Source organism: Bactrocera oleae, chromosome 6 (assembly GCF_042242935.1).
Source record: "Bactrocera oleae isolate idBacOlea1 chromosome 6, idBacOlea1, whole genome shotgun sequence".
NCBI classification, from domain to species: Eukaryota; Metazoa; Arthropoda; class Insecta; order Diptera; family Tephritidae; genus Bactrocera; species Bactrocera oleae.
The window spans coordinates 67,747,897-67,769,589 of NC_091540.1; the positions used below are offsets into that span (position 1 = coordinate 67,747,897).

The 21,693-nt window shown below is 29.9% G+C and overlaps 1 protein-coding gene across 20 annotated transcripts in view; it reads left to right on the forward strand.

The window, feature by feature from the left end:
- The window catches only part of Mbs (Myosin binding subunit), a 68,482-nt gene extending 47,505 nt beyond the window's left edge, over nt 1–20,977 (forward strand). For 10 of the 20 annotated variants that reach the window (XM_036364210.2, XM_036364212.2, XM_036364217.2 and 7 more), the window contains 4 exons: nt 6,091–6,242; nt 7,251–7,341; nt 8,413–8,499; nt 11,034–11,886. In XM_036364210.2, the coding sequence (XP_036220103.2) occupies nt 6,091–6,242; nt 7,251–7,341; nt 8,413–8,499; nt 11,034–11,153 (450 nt within the window). In that variant the 3' untranslated portion in view covers nt 11,154–11,886. The other 10 variants (XM_036364243.2, XM_036364244.2, XM_036364240.2 and 7 more) reach the window with 10 other exon arrangements.
- The last annotated feature ends 716 nt before the right edge of the window (nt 20,978–21,693 follow it).

The window sequence follows — 21,693 nt, forward strand, 5'->3', positions numbered from 1 at the left end:
TTCCGCTGCATAAAACAGTCAGACAAACATTCATACACCCATATGTACATATACGTGGTGTTGCTCATTTTCCTTCACGTAGTGGGTGCTTGCTTGCTCTCTGAGCAAGTATTTTCTCGTTTCGACTCTGCTATTGAAAAAGTATTGGAAAATATCACGTTAACATTTAGTTTAAAATAAAATGCTACGTTATGTTTTTATGAATTTAGTTTCATTTTAGACGTTTAGTCGTGCACAAGTCGAAAGAAAATAAATAATAATAATACAAATTTTAACGTACAAAAAGAAAATTTTTGAAATTTTTCAATATATTGAAAATTGAAAAAAAATTAAGTTAAACTATATCAACCGCTTGCAGCTTTTGGATTCGTTGTAAAAACATCATTTTTTAGAAATCTTATACCGTGTAACCGATCTTTATTGACTTTAATCGAAATATTTTTGCGGTTATCGACAGTTTACCACAAAAGTAGTCATACAAAAATTGTATTTTGATAACGCGCACAACACAATGCAGCTGTCAATCATTACTAGTGTGGATGCAACATTTTCGGATTGAATTTCGTTGCGTGTCTCAGTTGAAGTGTTTTATTAATTTTCCATATATTTGTTTTGGTTTTATACTATAAATATGTTATAATTTAACCTTATTTCAATTATTGCTGACTTTATTTATTTAATTTAATTTTTTTTTTATGTATTATTCCTTTCCTTAATTTTATTTACTTATGATATTTTTTATTTTGTAATTTCATATTTTATTTTATTATAATTATTTTATTCTATAATATTTTTTTTTATATCTTTATTGTTATTACATTTTTGTTTTAAGTAATTGTTTATCCTTTCTATTTTTCAATTAAAATTTTTTTTTCTAGTTTCATATGTTTTCTGCTTTTATTTTAATTTTTTTTTGTATCTTTTTTATTTTATTTTTAACTAACATTTTTTTTTTTAGTTTTTAATTTTAATTTTTTTTTATTGATTTTTTTTTTATTATTTATTTATTTTTTTTTATCGATTATTTTTTATTAATTTTTGTGCCTTTTTAAATTTATTTATGTTTTTTTATTAATATTATTTTTTTATGTTGTTTTTTAAATAAATTTTTGTTTTGTTTTTAAATTTTTTTTAAAGTTTTTATTATTATTTTAATTTATTATAATTTTTTTATTATTTTAATTAATTTTCATTTAGATTATTGTTTTAATTGTTTTTTCTTTGTTTTCAGTATTTTTCTTAGTTTTCCATTATTTTATGCGTGTAATTCTAGTCACCACTGATGTCAGCGTGTCACAGTCATGACATTTGAAAAATTTATATTGCGCCAAAGTGTGTTACTACTGACTTCCCTTGCGGTGTATGTTAGCTTGTTATTGTTTTTGTTCGATTTTTAAATACCATATTTAGTGTTGGTGCTCTCGAGGTGACTCTAGAGTCGTGCATCTACTAACTGCTATAATTTTCCTACCATTTTTGTACATTTTTTTGCAAAGCACTGACAACTTCGCGCTTAAAGCGAACTTTGGTGGCGGTGAACAAGCGTCCAACAAATAGAAAACACTTACTACTTTTAGTTTACTTTGTATTTGTAATTTTATTGCTTGTCGAATTTTTCCGTACAACATCTTTGCTTGCCGCAAAATGATGTCATCCAAAGCATCAAATTTTAGTTGACTTTCAACAGTTGCACGCCGCACAATTTGCGTGGCGTTTAATTAAAGTAGAATAATTGTATAAGTAAAGTGCGAATTTTTTTCACTCAACTTGCTTTCTTTGTTCGTTTCTCACCGGCGTTTTTCTAGCGCATTGATAAAATTCGGTCTTTTTGTTGTTATTTTTTGCATATTATTCTTGCTTGCAGCTGACACGATTCGTATGAAAGTGTGACGTTATATATTATTTTTAAACACCGGGAAGGATTAACAGCTGACAACTTGTATTGTTCATCTAACGAAGCACATTCATATATTTTACTGTTACGAAAGCGCTTTAACATTTGGGCGCAGGTGTTTTCCAAAAAATTTATTTAAAAAATAAAAGAAAATGTAATTTCGTAACGGATAGTGAACATCAAATCCAAATACAATGATAAAAAATTTGTATTTAGGCTGCACAAAGAATTTTATGCTCCTCGTCTTAATTTTATGTGATTTTAAGATACAAAGCAATAAAGAGTAATCAAAACATTAAAAAAAAACTATAAAATAAACAAATTTTTAGGCGCTCTTCGAATTGAACAATTAGTGATTTAAATAGGCTAATGGCGCTAATAAGGGACTAATAACAATAAACTTAGAAAAAAAAAAATAAAAACAATGATGTTAAAAAGTAATAATAAAAAAATAAATGTCAAACAAGTAGCTTGTGAAATATATATATTTTTTGCGTTTTTTCTTAGCAAAATCAATCGAATTTGTAATCATAACAAACATTTTTTAATTAATATAAACAGACATTTTTTAACGTTATTTTAAAAAATGTGTTTTATCTTGCACCGCTAGAGGATTCAAAGACACAAAGCGTTCAAAAAATGTTCAACATAATATCGAGTTTTTATGGCTATCCTTTTATAAAAACATTTTTGGTTTTACGAAATTCCATTTTGTTATTGCTTTTTTTTACAAAGATCAGTCGTTTGCTTAAAAATTTATGTCAGTCTTGATGATTATCTCTTCATTTTTACTAAATTTCTCTCCAGGTAGCATTCTCTTAAGGTCTAAGTGTAAGAAAGGCAAGTCCTCCATGATTTCGTTTTTCAAAAATTCCAATAATGTTATTACTATTCTTAAGTTTGAGGACTTCTGGTTTATATAAGAGCGACAGTTGAATATATTTCTCTATATCTGGTGTTTTTAGAATGAATATGGCTCCTAAGTAGCTTTAAAAATACACCAGAAATCAGTAGAGATTTTATAATTCTTACCATATTAGGGAAAGTCGCATTAGTTAATGTTTCCGTTATTCACTGATATTTTTCCTCTTGCCGAAATAAAATAGATTTTTCTATCAGTTTTATGTTTTAAATAAATAGCTTAACCTACAAGTATAAGTGGTTTAAGGGGTTATATTAATTTACATGTGAGAAAAAACGTTTTTTTTTTTTTTAATATTTTAATTTTTTATGTTTTGAAGACTTTATTGTATAAATCAATAAAAATAATGTATAGTTACAAAATTCAATGTACTTCAATAATAGGTGAATTCTTTTTGAATGATCGAATGGGCCAATTTTATTTCACACTAAAATTGTAGAAAATTCGAAAGAACTAAGAAATTTGTAAAAAAAAAAACTAAGAATTTTCGATTAACCTTCTCAAACTTTTCCTGCAGGCATTGCATTACGCTGGCAAGTTTTCCCCCAATTCCTTCGCAATACATCTGTGTGTGTATTTTTAGTTTTTCTTTCCATTTACTTAATACCGCGTGGGTGATTCAGCAGTCGGCGCGTTGTGGTTTATGGAATATGGCAAAAGTCTTTACTTTATCTGCTTTTGTTATTTCAAAGAAAACAATTTCGCTTAAACATGTGTTGCTTTGTATTACTTTATCTTCGTGTTTCCTGGTCAAAAACGCTAATTTGAAAAGGCAGTTGTGTGTATGTGTGAGCGTCGATGATGTACAATTGAACATCGGCAGCGCAACGCAAATTAAGCGAATGTGCGATTTAAGTTTTCTGCTCATACCATTTGCACAACTTGTGATGGATAATCTTTTTTTCTGACGTCAAATTTTCATGGCTCTTTGGACATGTATTTCTGGTTGGCTGTTTAAACAGTCGTCGAATGCTTAGTAAATTATTATTTTTTTTTTGTATTGTATATGTATATATATTTGATTTTACTTTTTTTTTTTTAAGGCGATTTATTGATTATGTTTTAGTATTTTTTTCTCCCTTCTACATAATTTCTATTTATTTATTGTTTATTTTTATGTTTTTTTATATTATCATTGTTAGATTGTGTTTTTGTATGTGTTTTTTGATTTTTTTTTTGTATTCATAATTTTTTTTTTATTTATATATTCTTCCCATCCAATAAATTTGTAATTTCTCATGCTCTTCCTCTTCCTCTTCCCATTTGTTTTTGTTTTAATTTTGCTAATTTTTTTTATTTACGTTTTTCAATGCACGGCAACATTGTGGTTGCGCCTAATTGAATTTTTGAGTGGCATTATTAAAATTTTGCATAAACAAATGCAAAAATTTCCGAAACTCACGCTCTTAAACGCCTCATTTATTTCGATATGGTTGCGTTGTATTGTATGCGCGATGCATTTTTGTACACAAAGTGCTTAATTTGACGCCTTTCACTAAAATTTATTGTAATTTTTTATAGCTGAACGCAAGCTAAAGACGCTGCGTACGCAATTTGGTTCAGTGAACTCATGCCAAACTCTTATGTAACAAAAAAAAAAATATTAAATTTTCCTTATATTCCGAAAAACACCGAAATTTCAAATTTTAACTAAGCAGCTCGAGAGTTATCAACAGCAAAAGCTTCACACAGTGGTCTTATTCGAAGTACCGCTGCTGCTGCAATGTCCTTTCGTTCGCGTTCCCGCACCGCTCAGCCGCTAGCCGGCGCGTCGCGTCGTCGCTCACTCTCCAGTTCGCGTGCCACCTCGTCTTCGGGTATCGGTGGTGGCAGTGGCTACAATTATAACGGCAGCAATTACAATAGCAATCACACAAATGGTTACGGCAGCTCCACTTCACGTCCTTTAAGCACGGGTTATTATCAGAATGGTTCCGGCGCATCATCGTCTTCCTACTACCAGAGTCCGTATGCGAATATTTATGGTTCGCGTGATAATCTCTACAGCACAGCCGGAAGTCGTGCAACAGCGGGTGCTAGCAGCAACTCGTATTATTCGAACGGTAAAAATGCTGGTGGTGGCGTCATTGTAATTGGCCGTTATGAGTACACATGCACATCCGCTACTTCCGCTTATCCAACTAAAGCTACTGGCACCTCAAGTACCCACCATGCTATTTCCAGCGCAATAGCTTTGAAAAAAGACATCACTCATTATACGCCAAGAAAAGTCAGCGCTAGCGTTGACAATCATAATCATCATCATCATAATCACCATAATCACAATCATCATCAGCAGGCGCAGCAATCACCGCAGCAATATGCAAAATCCGCCAATCCGAAAAGTACCTCCTCTTCCTGCATCATCTCCATTTCACATCATCATCATTCAACGCCAACGTCAAAGCTTGCAGTGCAAAGAACCTCTCGACATGCTTCGCTATCGCCTACCGGTAGCCGTCATAGGTGCAAATGCAGCTATTGCACACCCTCCACCAGTAGTAGCATGTCGAGATCTCATAATAGCACTGCCTCATGCACCGACGCCAATAATAGTACTAGCAATAGTAGTATTAGTAATAACAATAATAAGAAATCTTATTTATACAACTCCTCACCATCCACAGCCAATGGGGGTGGCAGCAGCGGCTATGAATCGCGTTACAGTTCGAATCCCTACAGCAGCACCGGCAGCGCCAGCGATCGCTACATGAGCCCCTACACCAGCTATGACAATGGCGTGACTACCGCCTCGTTTAGCCTGGGCAGCAACGCTGGCAAGTCGAATTCCTTCAAAGGCACTTCTACTGGCAGTTCGTCGTACAGAAGCACGCCGAGTAGCACGCGCTCAACTCCGTCCCTGCTCAAGACCAAGACAATCTCTAATTCGAACGGTAATTTGAATTCGTACGGCGGCAGTTCGGCGCCCACATCAGTCGCGGCGGCTGTGAGCAGCAGCAGCGCTGCAGCTATGGCCGCTTTGGTGGGACGTAGCAACTCGTTGCGTGAGCAGGAGCGTAAATCGCGTAATCGCTCCCGTTCACGTAGCGCTGCGCAGCGTTCTGTTAGCGCATCGTCGGAGAAAAGTGAAGGTTACGAAGTATGTTCGTGTATACTTTCATAAAAATATAGTTAAACATACGTACTATGTTGTTGTTGCCATTATTGTTTAAATTATTTATTATGTTCCTTATTTCGATATTATGTCATAGATTTACGTTCGATTTTGTTATTGTATTAAATTAATGTTTTACCTCTATTTCTCGCTTTTTAGAGTGGCGGTGAACGCGGCGCATCACGTTCACGTTTGAGCAGCACCACCAACGCCAACACCAACGCAAACTCCACAACAGACGAGAATAAAGCACGTGATAGGTCAGAGAATGGCGAAGCCATCGACTACAAGGCTCTATGGGAGGCTGTAAAGTAAGTGCATGTTTGAATAGTGATAGAAAGTGGGTGTGACAAAGTTAAAAAGTACTTTGTTTGCTGGTCTAGAACGTACGAAAAGCTACTTATCTACGCAAAAATAGTTGTCGTTCAATTCCACTTTTCTAGTTGGAATTTAAAATTACGTTTTTCCTATAGATTATCCGAAAGACTAGAGCCTGTCCGAAGGACTGGGTTTCCATCTCTTTCTGAAGGTATTATTCTCTTCATCCTCCTACTTCCCGAGAAGCTTACTAGAAGCCGATGAGGATGCCTCATCCATCTCTCACCTGTTTTTTAAATAGCTTGGGGCCGCCTATGGCTTAAAGCGGTCATATGTATAAGTAAATCTGAAAATGTATCGGGCTAACGGTTAGATCCAACGCACAGCACTGTTTAAAATAAATAACCTTCCTCGAATTAAGGTTTCTTAATGAGGAAAAATTATATTATATGAAGATTTTGATCCTTCTGTTTGAATGGCAGCAATATGCTATAGTGGTCCAATCTGAGCAAAATGTTCGGAGATTGTATGATTGATTGTAGATATATACAATTTATGCCAGGATTTTTAGATCAGACAGTTTGTATATCAGCTATATCCTATATTGGTCCGATATCGGCGGTCTCGGGATGGTGACAAGTGAGCAGCTTCTTGGGTAGAAAAAAAAGTTCAGATCGATATATCAAGAACTGAGTAACTAGTTCGCGTATATAAGATTCAGGAAAGCTGTATATATATGTATGAGGGCCACATAAACCTTTTTATTTGTAACATATAATCTCGACATGACTTAGAAATAACTTCTAAATTCCATTTCTCCATAAAATCACGAGTATTTTTAATAAATAAACAATGACTCCGATTTATCGATTATTTTTGAAAACATTGCCACTTAATCGTTAAACATTTCTAATTTTGTTCTAAAATTTGATAAACTTTCTTATATGTGAATTTATTTCAAAAATAAATCTTCGATAACTTTTTTATTTTCATCGTTTTAGATTGGAGAATGACAAGCTCAAGCAGCAGCTTAAGAAAAAAGATGATGAAATCGTACAAAGTAGAGCAACACTCGAAAGATTTACAAACGCAGTAAGTGGAAAAATACCGAAATTTACAATTTTTAGATAAATAAAAATGCTGAATAATCTTTTATAGATTATTCAGTTATACATAACAATAATGAATAATTATAATAAACAAAAAAGAAGCAAAAACATGAAAAAGCAAACATAGTAAAAAAGAACAGCTCTATAAAAAGAACTATATTAAAAACAACAACAAATTATATACTAAACGTGCATTGCCCGCTGACAACATTACATACAGCTAATTTAAAATAATCTATACAAATAAACAAGTAAAGCGTATTTAGCATAAAGCCGACAACTACAAGCAAACAACTTTCCGCCAATTTACGCTTAAGCAGAAGGCAATTAATAGAATTGACCGAAAAGCCAATTCAAACAGTAACAAAATAAACAAAAACAGAGAATATGCCAAAAACATATGTAGGTCAAAAATATGGTAGGGATTTAAACATAAACAGTGAGAAGAAAAATAAACACAAAAAAATACAAATGTGTAAAAACAAAAAACAAATAAAACATTATGCTTTCTAAAATATACATATGTATGTACAAGTACAGATGTACCTGTACCAGACGAAACACTAAATAATACCAACCAATAGATCATACTTAGCGATATCCATCGTAGACGGCACAACTGCTTTATCGACACGAGCAAAAAAAAAAAATCACATTTCAGCAACTAACAGACATAAATAGAGACTTGCCAATATCACACTTGCGCTCCAATCACCAACCCACGCTGCTCTCCAATGTTAGATGTAAATATACTCTTCACATGGCCACGCTCTTATTCTACGCCTAATAAAAGTCTCTTGCTAATTTCCTTTACTCCGTTAAAAAGCATACTGCACACATACACACAGATTTACACATGCTTCCCACCCGACCATACAAAAAGTAATAAGGTTCCGCTAAATGCTGCTCTCGCCTGCTTTTATAATTGAATATATTCTATATTTGTTATACCGAAAAAACAAAAAAACAAAAAATTGTTAACCACTAAATTTGAAGAAAAAGATAAGAAAAAGAAAATATCGAAACAAAATTTTCGCAAATTTAATTTTTGCAGACAACTAAAAACTCACTCTCAGAGCTTGAAAAACGCGAAAGGAGAGCAATGGAACGCAAACTTTCCGAAATGGAAGAAGAGTTAAAGGTAAATATTTTTCCAAGCACACGCACACATATACCTATAACCGACATACTTACTACACACATACACACTTACAAATATATGCACAATACGTGCATGCATCCCTTACCGTTACCAACCCCCTTTACACTTTCACAGTTGTGAATATTTTTTGTTTGTTTATTGTTGTTTGATACACTAAACCCGACGCTATTGTGATTTATTATAACACCCTGTATACAAATTAAATTTCAAACAAGCGTATATTTATTATGAAATATATAGTTTTCTTTTCTAATTTAATATGATTCCACTAAGCAAGTGCTTTTAACACCAAGCTTACGATTGAAGATTGCTAAAATAAGCTTTCAATGCATTACGGATAACTGTTTATTATTGCGATATTTTCGAAGTGGAATTTATTTATCACTACACCATACATATATATATTTTTTTATTTTAATATTAATATTTAGTGCTCTAAGTTGTTTTAAGAAAACAGAAAGCTTAAGCTTTATTATAATTTTATAATTCTTTATTTTTAATTTTCAATTTTTTATGTTTTTTTTTTTGGAAATTTCAATGCGAATATAAACAAACATTTTATGTTGCTACTCTTACTTGTTATAATTATATTTTTAATTTTCTTTCGCTTTTTGGTTTTTGCTTCTGCTTCTTTCTCCAGCTTCGCCGTTGTTGCTTTGAATTTTTGATATTTCCTAAGATTTAAGTTGTTTTTTTGTTTTAACTATTTTTGAAAAACTTTTAAATGCACTAATTTTTAGAGCACAGTAAAGATTTACTGAAGTTTTTCTTCATTAGATGCACCCTGTGTTTATTCACTTTTAACAATAACCCCAATTCGATGTGTACACATTTTGTCATCTACTAAGCTAACAAAAATATATTTGTTATGCAATTCAAAGCAAAGTTTTGAAAAAAATTATCAAACTAAATTGCTGCTAAACCATTACAATCATAATGAATATTGAACGACTTTACATCTTCCAAGTTTCATAAACATCTTTTGGAGAACCTAATATTCACATTTTACCCCTATATAAACCTTTCAAACATTTTCTTATATTTTTTAATTATCGATAAGAAATATTATTATCAGAGCTCAGCTCTTTTGGCCTTCTCCAAAGTCGTTAATTATTTTAAAAATATTCTAAAGTTTTGGAAAGCCTGAGTTCACACCTGAGATTATGAAAATGATTGAAGAATGATAGTTTTATAAATAAATTTATCGATTTTTGTGTGATCAAAAATTATCACTTATATGAGAAGATGAAACTTGAAAACTTTTGAGCTTTCACTTCATTTCGATTTAATTCGTGCATTTCTCTCAAAGATCTCTAAATCTTAGCATTTGAAGGTAAAAGTTCGATTTTTGACTAGTCAAAAATTATCATTTATGTAAAAAGATGATACGTAAGCTTTTGAGTTTTTACTTCATTTTCAATTGTTTAATTTAGCACATTTCTCTCACAAATTTCTAAATGAAGGTAAAAGTTCGATTTTTGACTAAAAAAAATATATCACGTATTGGAGAAGATAAAAATTCACGAAAGCTTTGGAACTTTCACTTTATTTCGATTTTTAGTGCATTTCTCTCACAAATCCCTAAGCCTTACTTTTTGAGATAAAAGTCGTAAGCTTCCCACACTTGTATTTTAAATTAATTATTTTACGTCTTACAAAATTTAAATGCTCTTTTTTTTGTAATTTTTACAATCGTTCTTCTATTTTACGTACCCAAGGAAAGTCAAAGATAGACTGAAACTCATAATTGAGGTCAATAATTTATTACCAGCTGAATTTTGACGATATTAATATTGTGTTTAGATGCGGACTCATCTAATTCATCTTTAGTATATTTTAAATTCATTACTCAGAAAAATACATCGCATAATTTTTGTCGTTTTTTTTGAGTTTATTATTCGGAAATACATATTTGTACATATTATATTATATAAACATATGTTTTTGTATAATGACAGTTATAAATTCACCTCTTTGTTTAGTGATTTCCGCGTGTCACGTCATTGTCCCTCATATCATACTACGACCATTACACGCATTCAAATTGTCCATAGTCTGTTCACAGCCTAAACATGCAACTTTTTTTAGCTTTCATGCAAACACACAGAACCAGCGTATAAACTTTCAATTTTCCTACGCATTTCAAACACATATTGTATAATTCGCATTTCTCATTCATACTTGCAACGTTGCAACTCATTAACTTTCATGACAACTCTGAGCACTCAGTTCACAACTTATGATTTCCTCAGTATCATCATCAGCAAAGCCATACTCAAATTTAGTGTGAACTTTTGTTTTTATGTTTTTCACCTCCCCACCTGAATACAATTTTACCATGCAATTGTTTAATATCTCAGTCCTTTACATTCGCATTTTCGTCATTCATACCTATGTTTTTCATGTTTTCATCAATCTCATCGAAAACGAAATCTGTTAATTACCATGCTCTTATACTTCTCGTTCTTCTCTTTTTTCTCCATCACTTTTGTTGTTTTGTTTTGTCATTTTAGCTATTGCAGAAGCTAAAGACTGAGAATGAGCGTTTGCGTGCGGAGAATCGCGCTCTCACGCGTGTCGTATCCAAGTTGACCACTTCAGCTCAAAGTCAACTAGCTAAAAAATCAAAATAATTCAATTAATTCATGAAAAAAAATCATTAAAAAAATTAATTAATTGTGAATTATATACGCTATAGACTAAGGAAATTGAGTAGTTGAAAATTTGTTTACGAATTGCGAATAAATATGTTTAAAGATAAGTGTTCATTAAAGGAAAGGATGAAAAGCTAATGTGCTACAGTATTTAAGCTCGTATTAGACTGGACAATTTACACTGACACAAAGCGATCAAAGCTGATGGAAATTATCTACGTTGCCATTATAATCAATCGTAGCTAAATTTGAAAATATTAATCCGAATAGTAAGCTATAAGCGATTTAAAAAGAAAGGGTCGTATAGTGCCCAAAACATTGTTTGTCGAGAAAAAGTAAAAAATATGTTGGACAAAAAGATTGGCTGACTTAAATCTCACTACGAAATTGGTTTGAAACTTGAAATGTGGAGCAATACATCAATGAATTACTGAGAGATTTCAGTAATGATTATTGCACGCTGGAGCACAAATGGACTAAGCTTAGTGAGAGAGTAACACTTACTATCAACTAAAGCCGTTAACTAGCGTTCGAAAAGAGTTAAGAGAGAGTTTGCCAAGCTCCAAACTACATCATCTCCGCACTTTGCAGTTTTCATTGCTCAAAAATTACTTGTATACTCATAGTTTTACTACATACATACAATATTTAAAAGATTATAGTAATTTAATATCATAACCGCACAATAATCGAATAAATATAGTTAAAATGATTATAAAGTGTATTTAATCAAATGGAAGGTTAATCGCTGAGTGCAAAGCGTTTAAAGTAATATCAAATTCTTTAGAATGTAAACAAATAGTGGAAAATTAATCAAAATTCATCTCGAAGGCAAAAGATAAATAAAGCTTCGTCTCCATCAGGCAACTTGTGAAATTAGCACTTTTCAGCTTTGGTTTCATACAAATTTTTTTTCATCTTTAAGTAACAACAGTCTCGACGTTGACTAAATTCGAAAGTTTTGGCTTGTGGTTCCGCCTACTTCGCATTTACGCCGGTATGAGTATTGAAAATATGAATGTTTTTTTTTGCAACTCTGTTTATTTTGTTTGTACGAATTAGTACATTGTCATGTTCCAGAACAAGAAAACGATATTCAAAAGAGGTGTTTTGCTTGAAGTCTTTGCAGAATGTGTATTGAAATTTTCTCAGCGTCCCTTAGATATAATATAATGTACTTATGTCAGCGTTTTTTCCAATACTAAAAGCACTTAAAAAAGTCATTCGTATGGGCTAAAGTGGGTTGCTCTGAACAATTTGTTCGAAGATTATACCATTGCCTTGGGCAATAATCCATGACAAATTAAAGATATCTCGTCAAATTAAAAAGTTTTTCATAGAAGGAGTAGATTTTGGTCGATCAGTTTGTTTGACAGCATTATGCTATATCGGCGGTTGCGACAAATGAGCAGCTTCTTGGGAAGAAAGTGACGTGTGCATTTCAGATCGATATTTAGTAATCGTAATCAGACAGACCCACATCGCTAAATCGACACAGCTTGTCACGCTGATCATTTATATACGAGTATATACTTTATAAGGTCTCTGACGTTTCCTACTGTGTGTTACCTACTTCGTTGCAAACTTAATATATACTGTTCAGGGTATAAAGATATATATCCTTTATATATAGTCCTTTTGTGCTATAAGTACATAAAGAAGTAAGTACAATGAAAGAAAGCTAGTTAAGAGCGAAAATGTTGGTTTATTGACGTCATATTAACGAGCGCCTAAGGCTTTTCAATATATCACACACATAGATCAGAACTTCCATAATTTCGCGAAAGCTTATATCTTTACAGTTAGAGATTAATTTTCCAAAGAACTGATTGTTTTGTTGATAAGTAGCCGTATGCTACAGTATGCCAATTTGTAATCTTAAAGTCACTTGCAAAAGTTGTTCGGCAATTGTTTCTTTTGAATATCGTTGTAATCACTGTTGAAGATTTCAAAAATCACTGAAAGGGAAACATAGTGATAGTGATACCTGTTGATTCCTTGTTAAATTGTTGTTTGTATGCGTAATGATTACTATTCTCTTTGGTTATACTCCGCTGTTCTGAGTTTAAACTTTGTAAAATATTAATACACATTTCGATAAAATAAAATATTCTTCCTTTGTTCTGTTTCGTGTTTTGTATGCATATTTATGAGTATTGGAAAAATTGTTCATTGGAAAATTCAGCAGTTTTTGTTTCATACTCTTTATTATACAATGTTTTTGGAGTTTGTGCGAAAGCCTTTCTTATCTATTGGCTAGACTATCTTTCTATGACTTCTTAACCAATTTTATTACTCCTTTTTTGTGCAAAAAATTGTTCGGTCTTGTTTTCAAGTTTTTTGTTTAGTATTTATCAGAAGTTATTAAACATCCCATAATTAATAAGCTCATATCATAGTGTCTTCAGTATTGGGATATTTAAATCTTCGAGGAAAATTAAATATTTTTAAGGCGGTTCTAAATTTTTAAATCTCTTAATTTTTAAAGTCTCCCTTAAATTGAGTGTATTCATATGTTTTTTGGTGACACCCTATAAATTGTTTCAAAGACGATTTGATAATTCATATACTCTGTTGGTTTTTTATTGATCGTTGTCACCATTTACTCTTATTAATGATGTCTCGCGAAGAGTAAATTTTTTCACTAATTATAAGAGGTGAAAATGCATTTCCATGAGAATTTCAACGTTGGTAGTAGCAAGGAATATCTATCCATTTGTACCGTTTCAAATTAAAGAATATTAACGTCTTGAACTGAGTTTATTCATTGCTACACTAAGTGTTCAGCCTAAGGTATGTTTTGAATTAGAACAATATGACTGAAAAGAAGTAAGAAGTAAATAGATGTTTGCAGAAGAATATCTAGATGCTATTCTAACATAGCTATGTACCATCCCTGGTTATAATTTTCCTTTATCCATACTATACAAAATATTTAAGGATACTTCGATGATTTCATTTTTCAACCTTTGCTCATTAAATCATCTAATATCTGGTAGCACTTCATCATCAGCAAAATGTTGGGCTTCGTTGTTATTTATTTTAAGTATAATTTAGCTCAAAGCGCTCTCATATACCCGATCTATCTGCCCATTCGCCCCAAAAAATTGCTTACTATGCACTGTTGTTGCCGCAGTTGTGAAAGTGTGTGAGTGTTTGCGTTCGAAAATAAATATTTATCATGTAAAACAAATTAAAACTTTTTAATTCATTTATTTCTTATGTACATACTTACAAATATTTGCATGACGTCGTTCGTTCGTTCTCGTTCATTTGCATGTCGTGTTCATTTTATGTACGTGATTTTTTTTTTGTTCGTTCAAATTAATATTCTATGAAATAATTGGTTTACACATAATTAGAGTTGTGTGGTTGTTAATTAAGGAAAGGACTTTGAAAATACTTATAGTAATCAAAATGCTATCTGTGTTGGTTATATTCTACTTTATATGAGCGTACAATGAAAGGTGCTAGGTACAGACTCGTCTATATGGGTATTCGTTATTCGATAACCCAAATTTCTCGAATTATTTCTTTATACTAAAAGAAAATCAATATTTAAAACTTAAATAAATTGAAATTCGTAGTCAGCTAACTTGAAACTAGTAATTTTAGTCTTCAGAACCAATAATATCATGGAAAACCGGCAAAATACATATATTATATTTACAAGGTTATATAGAAAGAGATTTTAGGTATTAAATAATGATGATGATACCTCTATAATATTATTAACTCACTAAAAAATTCCTTATTGTCTTCATAAAAGTGAGGTGAGTAATCCTTGTCAAATAAATTTACGATTTTGTTCGAATCGCTAAAGCGCTTTTTTTGTGATCTTGAGCTGTTCTAATTTCTCATCTAACGGCAAAAAAAACCATAACTTTATGAGATTTCCCTGTTTTTAAAAAATGTCTCAACGTCTACAAAGTTGAGAAAAATATCAGATTTAATCAAGCTAGGGATATTTTCGTCACTGATCACTTTCTCTGAGTTTCTTAGAACTTGGGTTTCGTTGTCATGCTTATTTATAAATGTAAATAAGATTCGATACCGGTAAAAAAATTGATAGATTTTGAGCAAGACTGATAAAAGATAAAGGATTTCAACGTTGCTTTTTTCAGTTTAGGTTGTGACAGATGTGACCAAGAAATACAAAAACAAAATTGCGCCGATGACGTCATACGTTATATCGATTTGTTTTTGTTTTCATGCACTACTACTGCTACTCGTTCTTGATTTCGAGACAACTCATTAGCGATCTAACCTAAAAATATTTACTTAGAAGTTATTATATTCAAGTTTAGAAGGAGGATAATCTCTATAATAACGGTCGACTTCGTTTTTTTTTTCATAAGAAAAAATTTTTTGTTTCTTTTTTGTTTTTTCTTTGAACAAATATTCGAAATTCGAGCAAAGTTGTATTGTGAATTGAATTTTGAATTTTTATATTTTAAATTCCATTTACTAAATATTATTGTTTTCAAAAACTTCATAAAATTCATATATAATTATTAGTCAACTATTATTTGACAACTTGTAAGTCAAATGCAACTGGGTTGTCAAAATTGTAGCATATAAGCGAGTTGGAGTGTTCTTTTATAACTGGTTTACGAAAGAATCCATTTAAATATAGTAATTTATAAAAAAAAAATTGTTTTACAAATATATCTCTGTGTAAGTAGTTGGTAATTACAAAAAAAAAAAAACAACTACTGCTTATTGTAAGCGCCAAAGCTGCTCAATAAATCTATCGCTCGCCGCTCGTACGCTCGCAATGCCGTTTCTTAATTACTATGCAATATTACAATATTCGTTATTTGTATTGAATTTATGGATGTTTTGTTAATTTTTTGCTGAATATGGCATTACTACAATTCGTTATAATTGTTTATTATATTTACTGGTATATCAAATAACTGTACACATGCAATGTTATTTTAATTAATACACTTCTCTCTCTCTCTCTCTCTATTTCAATTAGCAATTGGAAGTTTACAAAACGGAGAATCAACGCCTTAAAGAGGAAAACGGAGCGCTAATTAGAGTAATTAGTAAATTAAGTAAATGAAATTAATTTTAAATTAAATTTACCGCGTTACAATGCAAATTTAATGTTAATTTGAAAAGAACAAATAACAAAAAAAACAACAAAAAAGAAATCCTAAAAACCAACTGACTTCGTTATGGAACGTGTAGAAAACCGTTATTATTTTCTAAAATACACACAAAAACAAAATATTAACTACTACATAAAACAGCAGCATAGCAAAATGTTCATACTACGTACGAGTATATTTTAAAAATGAAAAAAAAAACACACAAAAACAAGAACAAATGTAGCTGCGCCTGTAGACAAATTTGTGCTTGTGTATGTGCCGCTTTGGCTGTAGCATAATTTTGATTGTAAATTAATATGAAGGAAAAATGCAAAAAACACTAAAATGTTTTATTACACTTTATGACTGTTTTAAGTTTTATTATTAGCCTAGTGTGTCACCCACTGCGTTAAAATATTATCAAATATACATAAATATATATATAAAACAAAATATACGTATACATATACATACATATACATATATTAATTGTTTGGAGTTTTTAAGAGCGTTTAGGCGTTAATACACACACACATATATATATATACACACATAAACAGTTATACATACATAAAATAGTTCACACAGAAGAGAGTACACTAAACAAACAATAAAAAATTAAGAAGAAAATGTTTAGCATATTAATATTAAATTTACAAAACGGACCTATACAAAAACAAAAAAAAATATAGTTGTACATGCATACATACGTACTTGTTTAAAGAAATATCGATATATGTGTTTGTAATATCAAAAACAATAACTATGTTAACACTATGACTTAGCGCCTAATTTAATAAACACCCACACACACACATATATATATACACAAAACGATTAAAATGTAACATTGTACACATATATATTGTATTAGATTCAGTGATCAACGGAATTTCAATATTAAAAAATTTATCCATTTTTAATGTTTTCATAATAATAAAAAATAAATCAGTTGTTAATTTATGCGCATTTGTGTGAATAATTAAAGAAAAAAATAAAAGGAAAATTATTTATAAACACCGAAACAGACATACATACGTGCATATTCATTGCATTATTTGCATACCACCAACATTGCATACATCAATGACTATTTAAAAGCATATACACATACATACGTACAATAAATACACACACAATACATAAATAAAAAGTAAAACAAAAATATATTTTTCATATTTATTAAAAGTCTAAATAATAAATATTAGCAATAAACACACTCACATAGATGTTTAAATTTGTAACTAGGTTTTTGGAAAACAAACAATTTTTAGCGAATCGGCAGTGAAGGGCGCAAATCTATGGTGCAATGTTAACAGAATTTTAACAGCTCGAAAGAAGTGGAATATGGAGGCTTGGTTGTTAGATTTTAAAAATTATAATAAATATGTGTATATATAAAAAGTTAAAAAATATTAAAAATAAAGGAAATTTTTAATTTTATTTTTTTTACTTAAAATTTTTCTTTAATATAACAAAATATTTTCACGCTTTAATCATCTTATTTAAATTAAAACGAAATTTTAAAAGGTTTTCAGATTTCAAAAATTTTATTTTAATTTTTTTTTTTCGTTGAAAATGTACCAAAAAATGTAATAATTTGACTAAATTAATTTTTTTTTCAGTTTTTGTAAAATAAAATTCAGTTTTTATGCATCCGACAACACTGAGAGCATAAACGAATATTTTACAAATTGTTTGTTTTTGTTGTGTTAAGGGGTTATATCCACTTGTGCATTTCAAAAAATCGATTTCTTATTTTGCATATACATACACACTCGTATATGGAATGTACAAACAAGTATATTTGAGAATATTATCCGAAAATATAAGAGATCTTTCTTTAGATCGGCTTTCGGATCAAAGGAATTTAAATTTTTTCGAAATGTCATTTCAAGTACATTAAATTGCTGTAAATGTACATGCTTTTTTCCATTAATTTTTTTTAATAAAATGCCTCTGCCAAAAAAACAAAACAAAATAAAAGAATTAGTTTTTTCTAACTTGCAAATGGTTATAACCCCTTAATGGAGCTGATAATTATTTCATAATGTTGCACCCAATCGAGCCTTTCACTCGCTAGTTTTGAGCATTTCCCTAAAAAATAAATAAGAAACTGCTCCGCAATGCCGAAATCGAAATGTTGTAGTATTAATGTAAAGTATATGAGTAGTTAAACTAAATTTTTCAAAAACAAAAAAATAAAAATAAATAAAATTAAAATTCAAAATCAAACTAAATTAAGAATGTTTTCTTTACTTAGTACAAAGCAAGGTTTATTTTCTCATTCTTATCATGCTAGTTTTGACTCGCTTATGATTCGTTTTCACTATACATGCGGATTCTAATTTGACTCGAAGCTCAAAATTAAATATTCTAAAGTATTTTTTAACTATGATTATTATTATAATTTTTTGTTTGTTTGTGATTTTGGTTACCTTTTATAATTTTATTTTTAATTTTATTTAGTTCTTTTCAAATTTTGTATGTCCAGCGAATTAGTTGCAATTGAAAATAAAGCAAAAGTATTACAAAACTTATTTTATTCTCATAACAATAACAATGATGCGGCGAGGAGCTTTCGTATTTATTTTAGTATTCACTACACAAAATGTGGTATCTAGTCTCACTGAAAATTAATTATGGTATTACACAGCCTAAGTCTAAATTACTTAATTTACACTAAATGACATAACGTAATTGAGTTTGAGCTCCATTTTATTAAACAGAAAATGGTAACAAATAAATAAAATAAATTTCATAAATTACTAGGTCCAACATAAATCACAAAGTTTCGTTCCATTTTTTGGTTTTATTTATAATTAATGTCGCATGAGCCAGAAACTATCCATGTTAGTGTAGTGTGAACGAGTCGTAATGTTTAAACGCTGATTAGTCAAAAACAGTTTCAACTTTGAACTTTGTTTGAAATATATAATATATGTAGATATGTATGTATGCATATTAACATTAATAAAAAAAATTTAATTCATTAATTCACAATAAACATATTTATTATTTAGTATTATGCAACAACTTTTTTTTCTAATTAATTACTCGTCACTCGCTCTGAATACTATGTATGTAACTAATTTATATATTTTATTAAAAAACCCATAATTTCTAAGAGTGTAATGCCATGCTAAAGCTATTTCAAGTAAAATGTAACAATAAATATTTGTTGTTTTAATTTAAAAAATTTACTGTGCTCATCGTTTTTTTTCGTTTTTGTTTTAAGTTATATTACAATTTGGTTTTTTTTAATTTTATCGCATTTTTATATATTGGAGAAAATTTTTGTTGATACACATTTTTTGTTGTTTTTTTTTTTTTTAATATTTAAAACTTTTTAATACTTTCTATTTTGTTTTTACATTTTTTTTTATTATTTTATAATAAAATTTTTGGTGGTGTTTTAATTTTTTATGTATTTTAATATATTTTATTTATTTTTTTTAGTTGTTACTATTTTTTCGTAATCATTTTTTTTGGAAAAAAAATATTTATACACATTTACAAAAATTTTACTATATTTTTTTTTTATCATATTTTGTACTTTTTTCGTAATAATTATATTTTTTGGGAAAAATACACTTGTTGTATTTAATTGTATTGATAATTGTTTACCCTTGCATAGTTGTTGTAATAATGCAAAGAAGCGTTTGTGCAACATTTTAGTTATTTTTAGTTCGCTATTATTTATAAACGAATACATAGCACACACTTGCAATTATATATCTGTTAAGTTAATAAAAAAAAAATTTATTAAATATTAAAATTTATGAAATATTATATTTGAGCTTAATTTCTACTATTAATATGTTAATATTCATAATTTTGTAAATTAACGGTATTACATAAGATAACGGTGTTTATTTTTAAAGTCGAGTACATAAAAGTACTTGTACATACACACACACACATAAACATATGTACATGTATACTAAATAAATCTTATTGCGATTTTCATTCACGCAAGCAAATCCTGAGCAAACATTAAGATTGCAAAGTTAAATAATTTACACCAATTGTGTATATAATTTAATAAACACAACAACAAATAATATTAGTACTTTTAACAACAAGCTAATTTTAGTACACTTGCATGTGCAACAATAAAGTCCATCAAATTGAGTGCTTGCAAATACAAATTAATAATACATATCCTGCATACACATGTCCATTGACACACACACACGCGCATACATACATGTAAGCACTATTTGTTTGCAATTAAATTTCGGTTTGAAGTCAAGTGCATATGCAAGCATAAATCAAACTTTGAGTATGTAAGCAGGTACCTATTGCTCATATGCATATACACAAACATCTATACATAAAGAAACCTATATTATATATTGTACTTTGTATTGTATTGTTTTAAGAGAGATTTCCTTGTTAAAACGCTATTATAATTTTCATATTAACTGATTTGATTATTTTATTTTGATTTTTGTTATTTATATATACATTTTAAATTATAATGTCTTCATACAATACATACATATGTAATGCATAAAAACAAACATATACATACAAATGCAGTGGAAATTGCAGGCGAGTTAAACGTAAGCGCCGTTAACTCTGCACGAAGGTCTAATGCGCCTTGATTGATTGAAAAGTGTAAAAGTGTAATAATCATAGTTATTAACATTTTGTGAAAATTAAAGTACGAAACTTAAATATATGTGATCGATTAATTAATTGTTTGGTGTGTTTTTATTGGCTTCCGAGATAGATATAGCAATAATAATTTTCACAATTCTAATCGACTCAGATCGTTAATCTGAACATTTATTTATATGCATATATTTTATAGGGTCACCGACGTTTCATTTTGGGTGTTACAAATTTCGAGGCAAAATTAATATACTCCGTTCAGGGTATAATAAACATATAACTAACTTAAAGTTCCCCATGGCATCAAAGAGATAGCAGAGGACTCCAACATTATTGCTGTTGACGAGACGTAAATTTATAAATATAACATCAACAATCTGGCGAATGGCGTTACGAAAATGAGCCGAAACCGAAGTGTTGGCATGTTTGTATTGGAAGCATACTTAATAAAGATGTGTGGTAAAATACGAGAATATGTTTTTTTTTTGTGTCAATCCAAGTCATATTTGATCAGATGGTATAAAGCTTAGTTAATTTAGAAATTTACAGAACTCCTACGTCATTGCATTGTTTCCATTTCCTCATATATGTCGTTAAAGTTATATGCAAATATTAAAGCTTAATAGCCATGTTGTAGGGCTTAATTTGTCTTCAATTATGGCCAATAAAATACAGCATTGAAAAAGTTTTATCAGAATATAATGTTACAATATATATACAGGGTGGTCCATAAAACAATTTTCCAAGTCAATCTGGATCTTGAAACTAGCACGATATAAACCAACAAAGTTAGACAGATA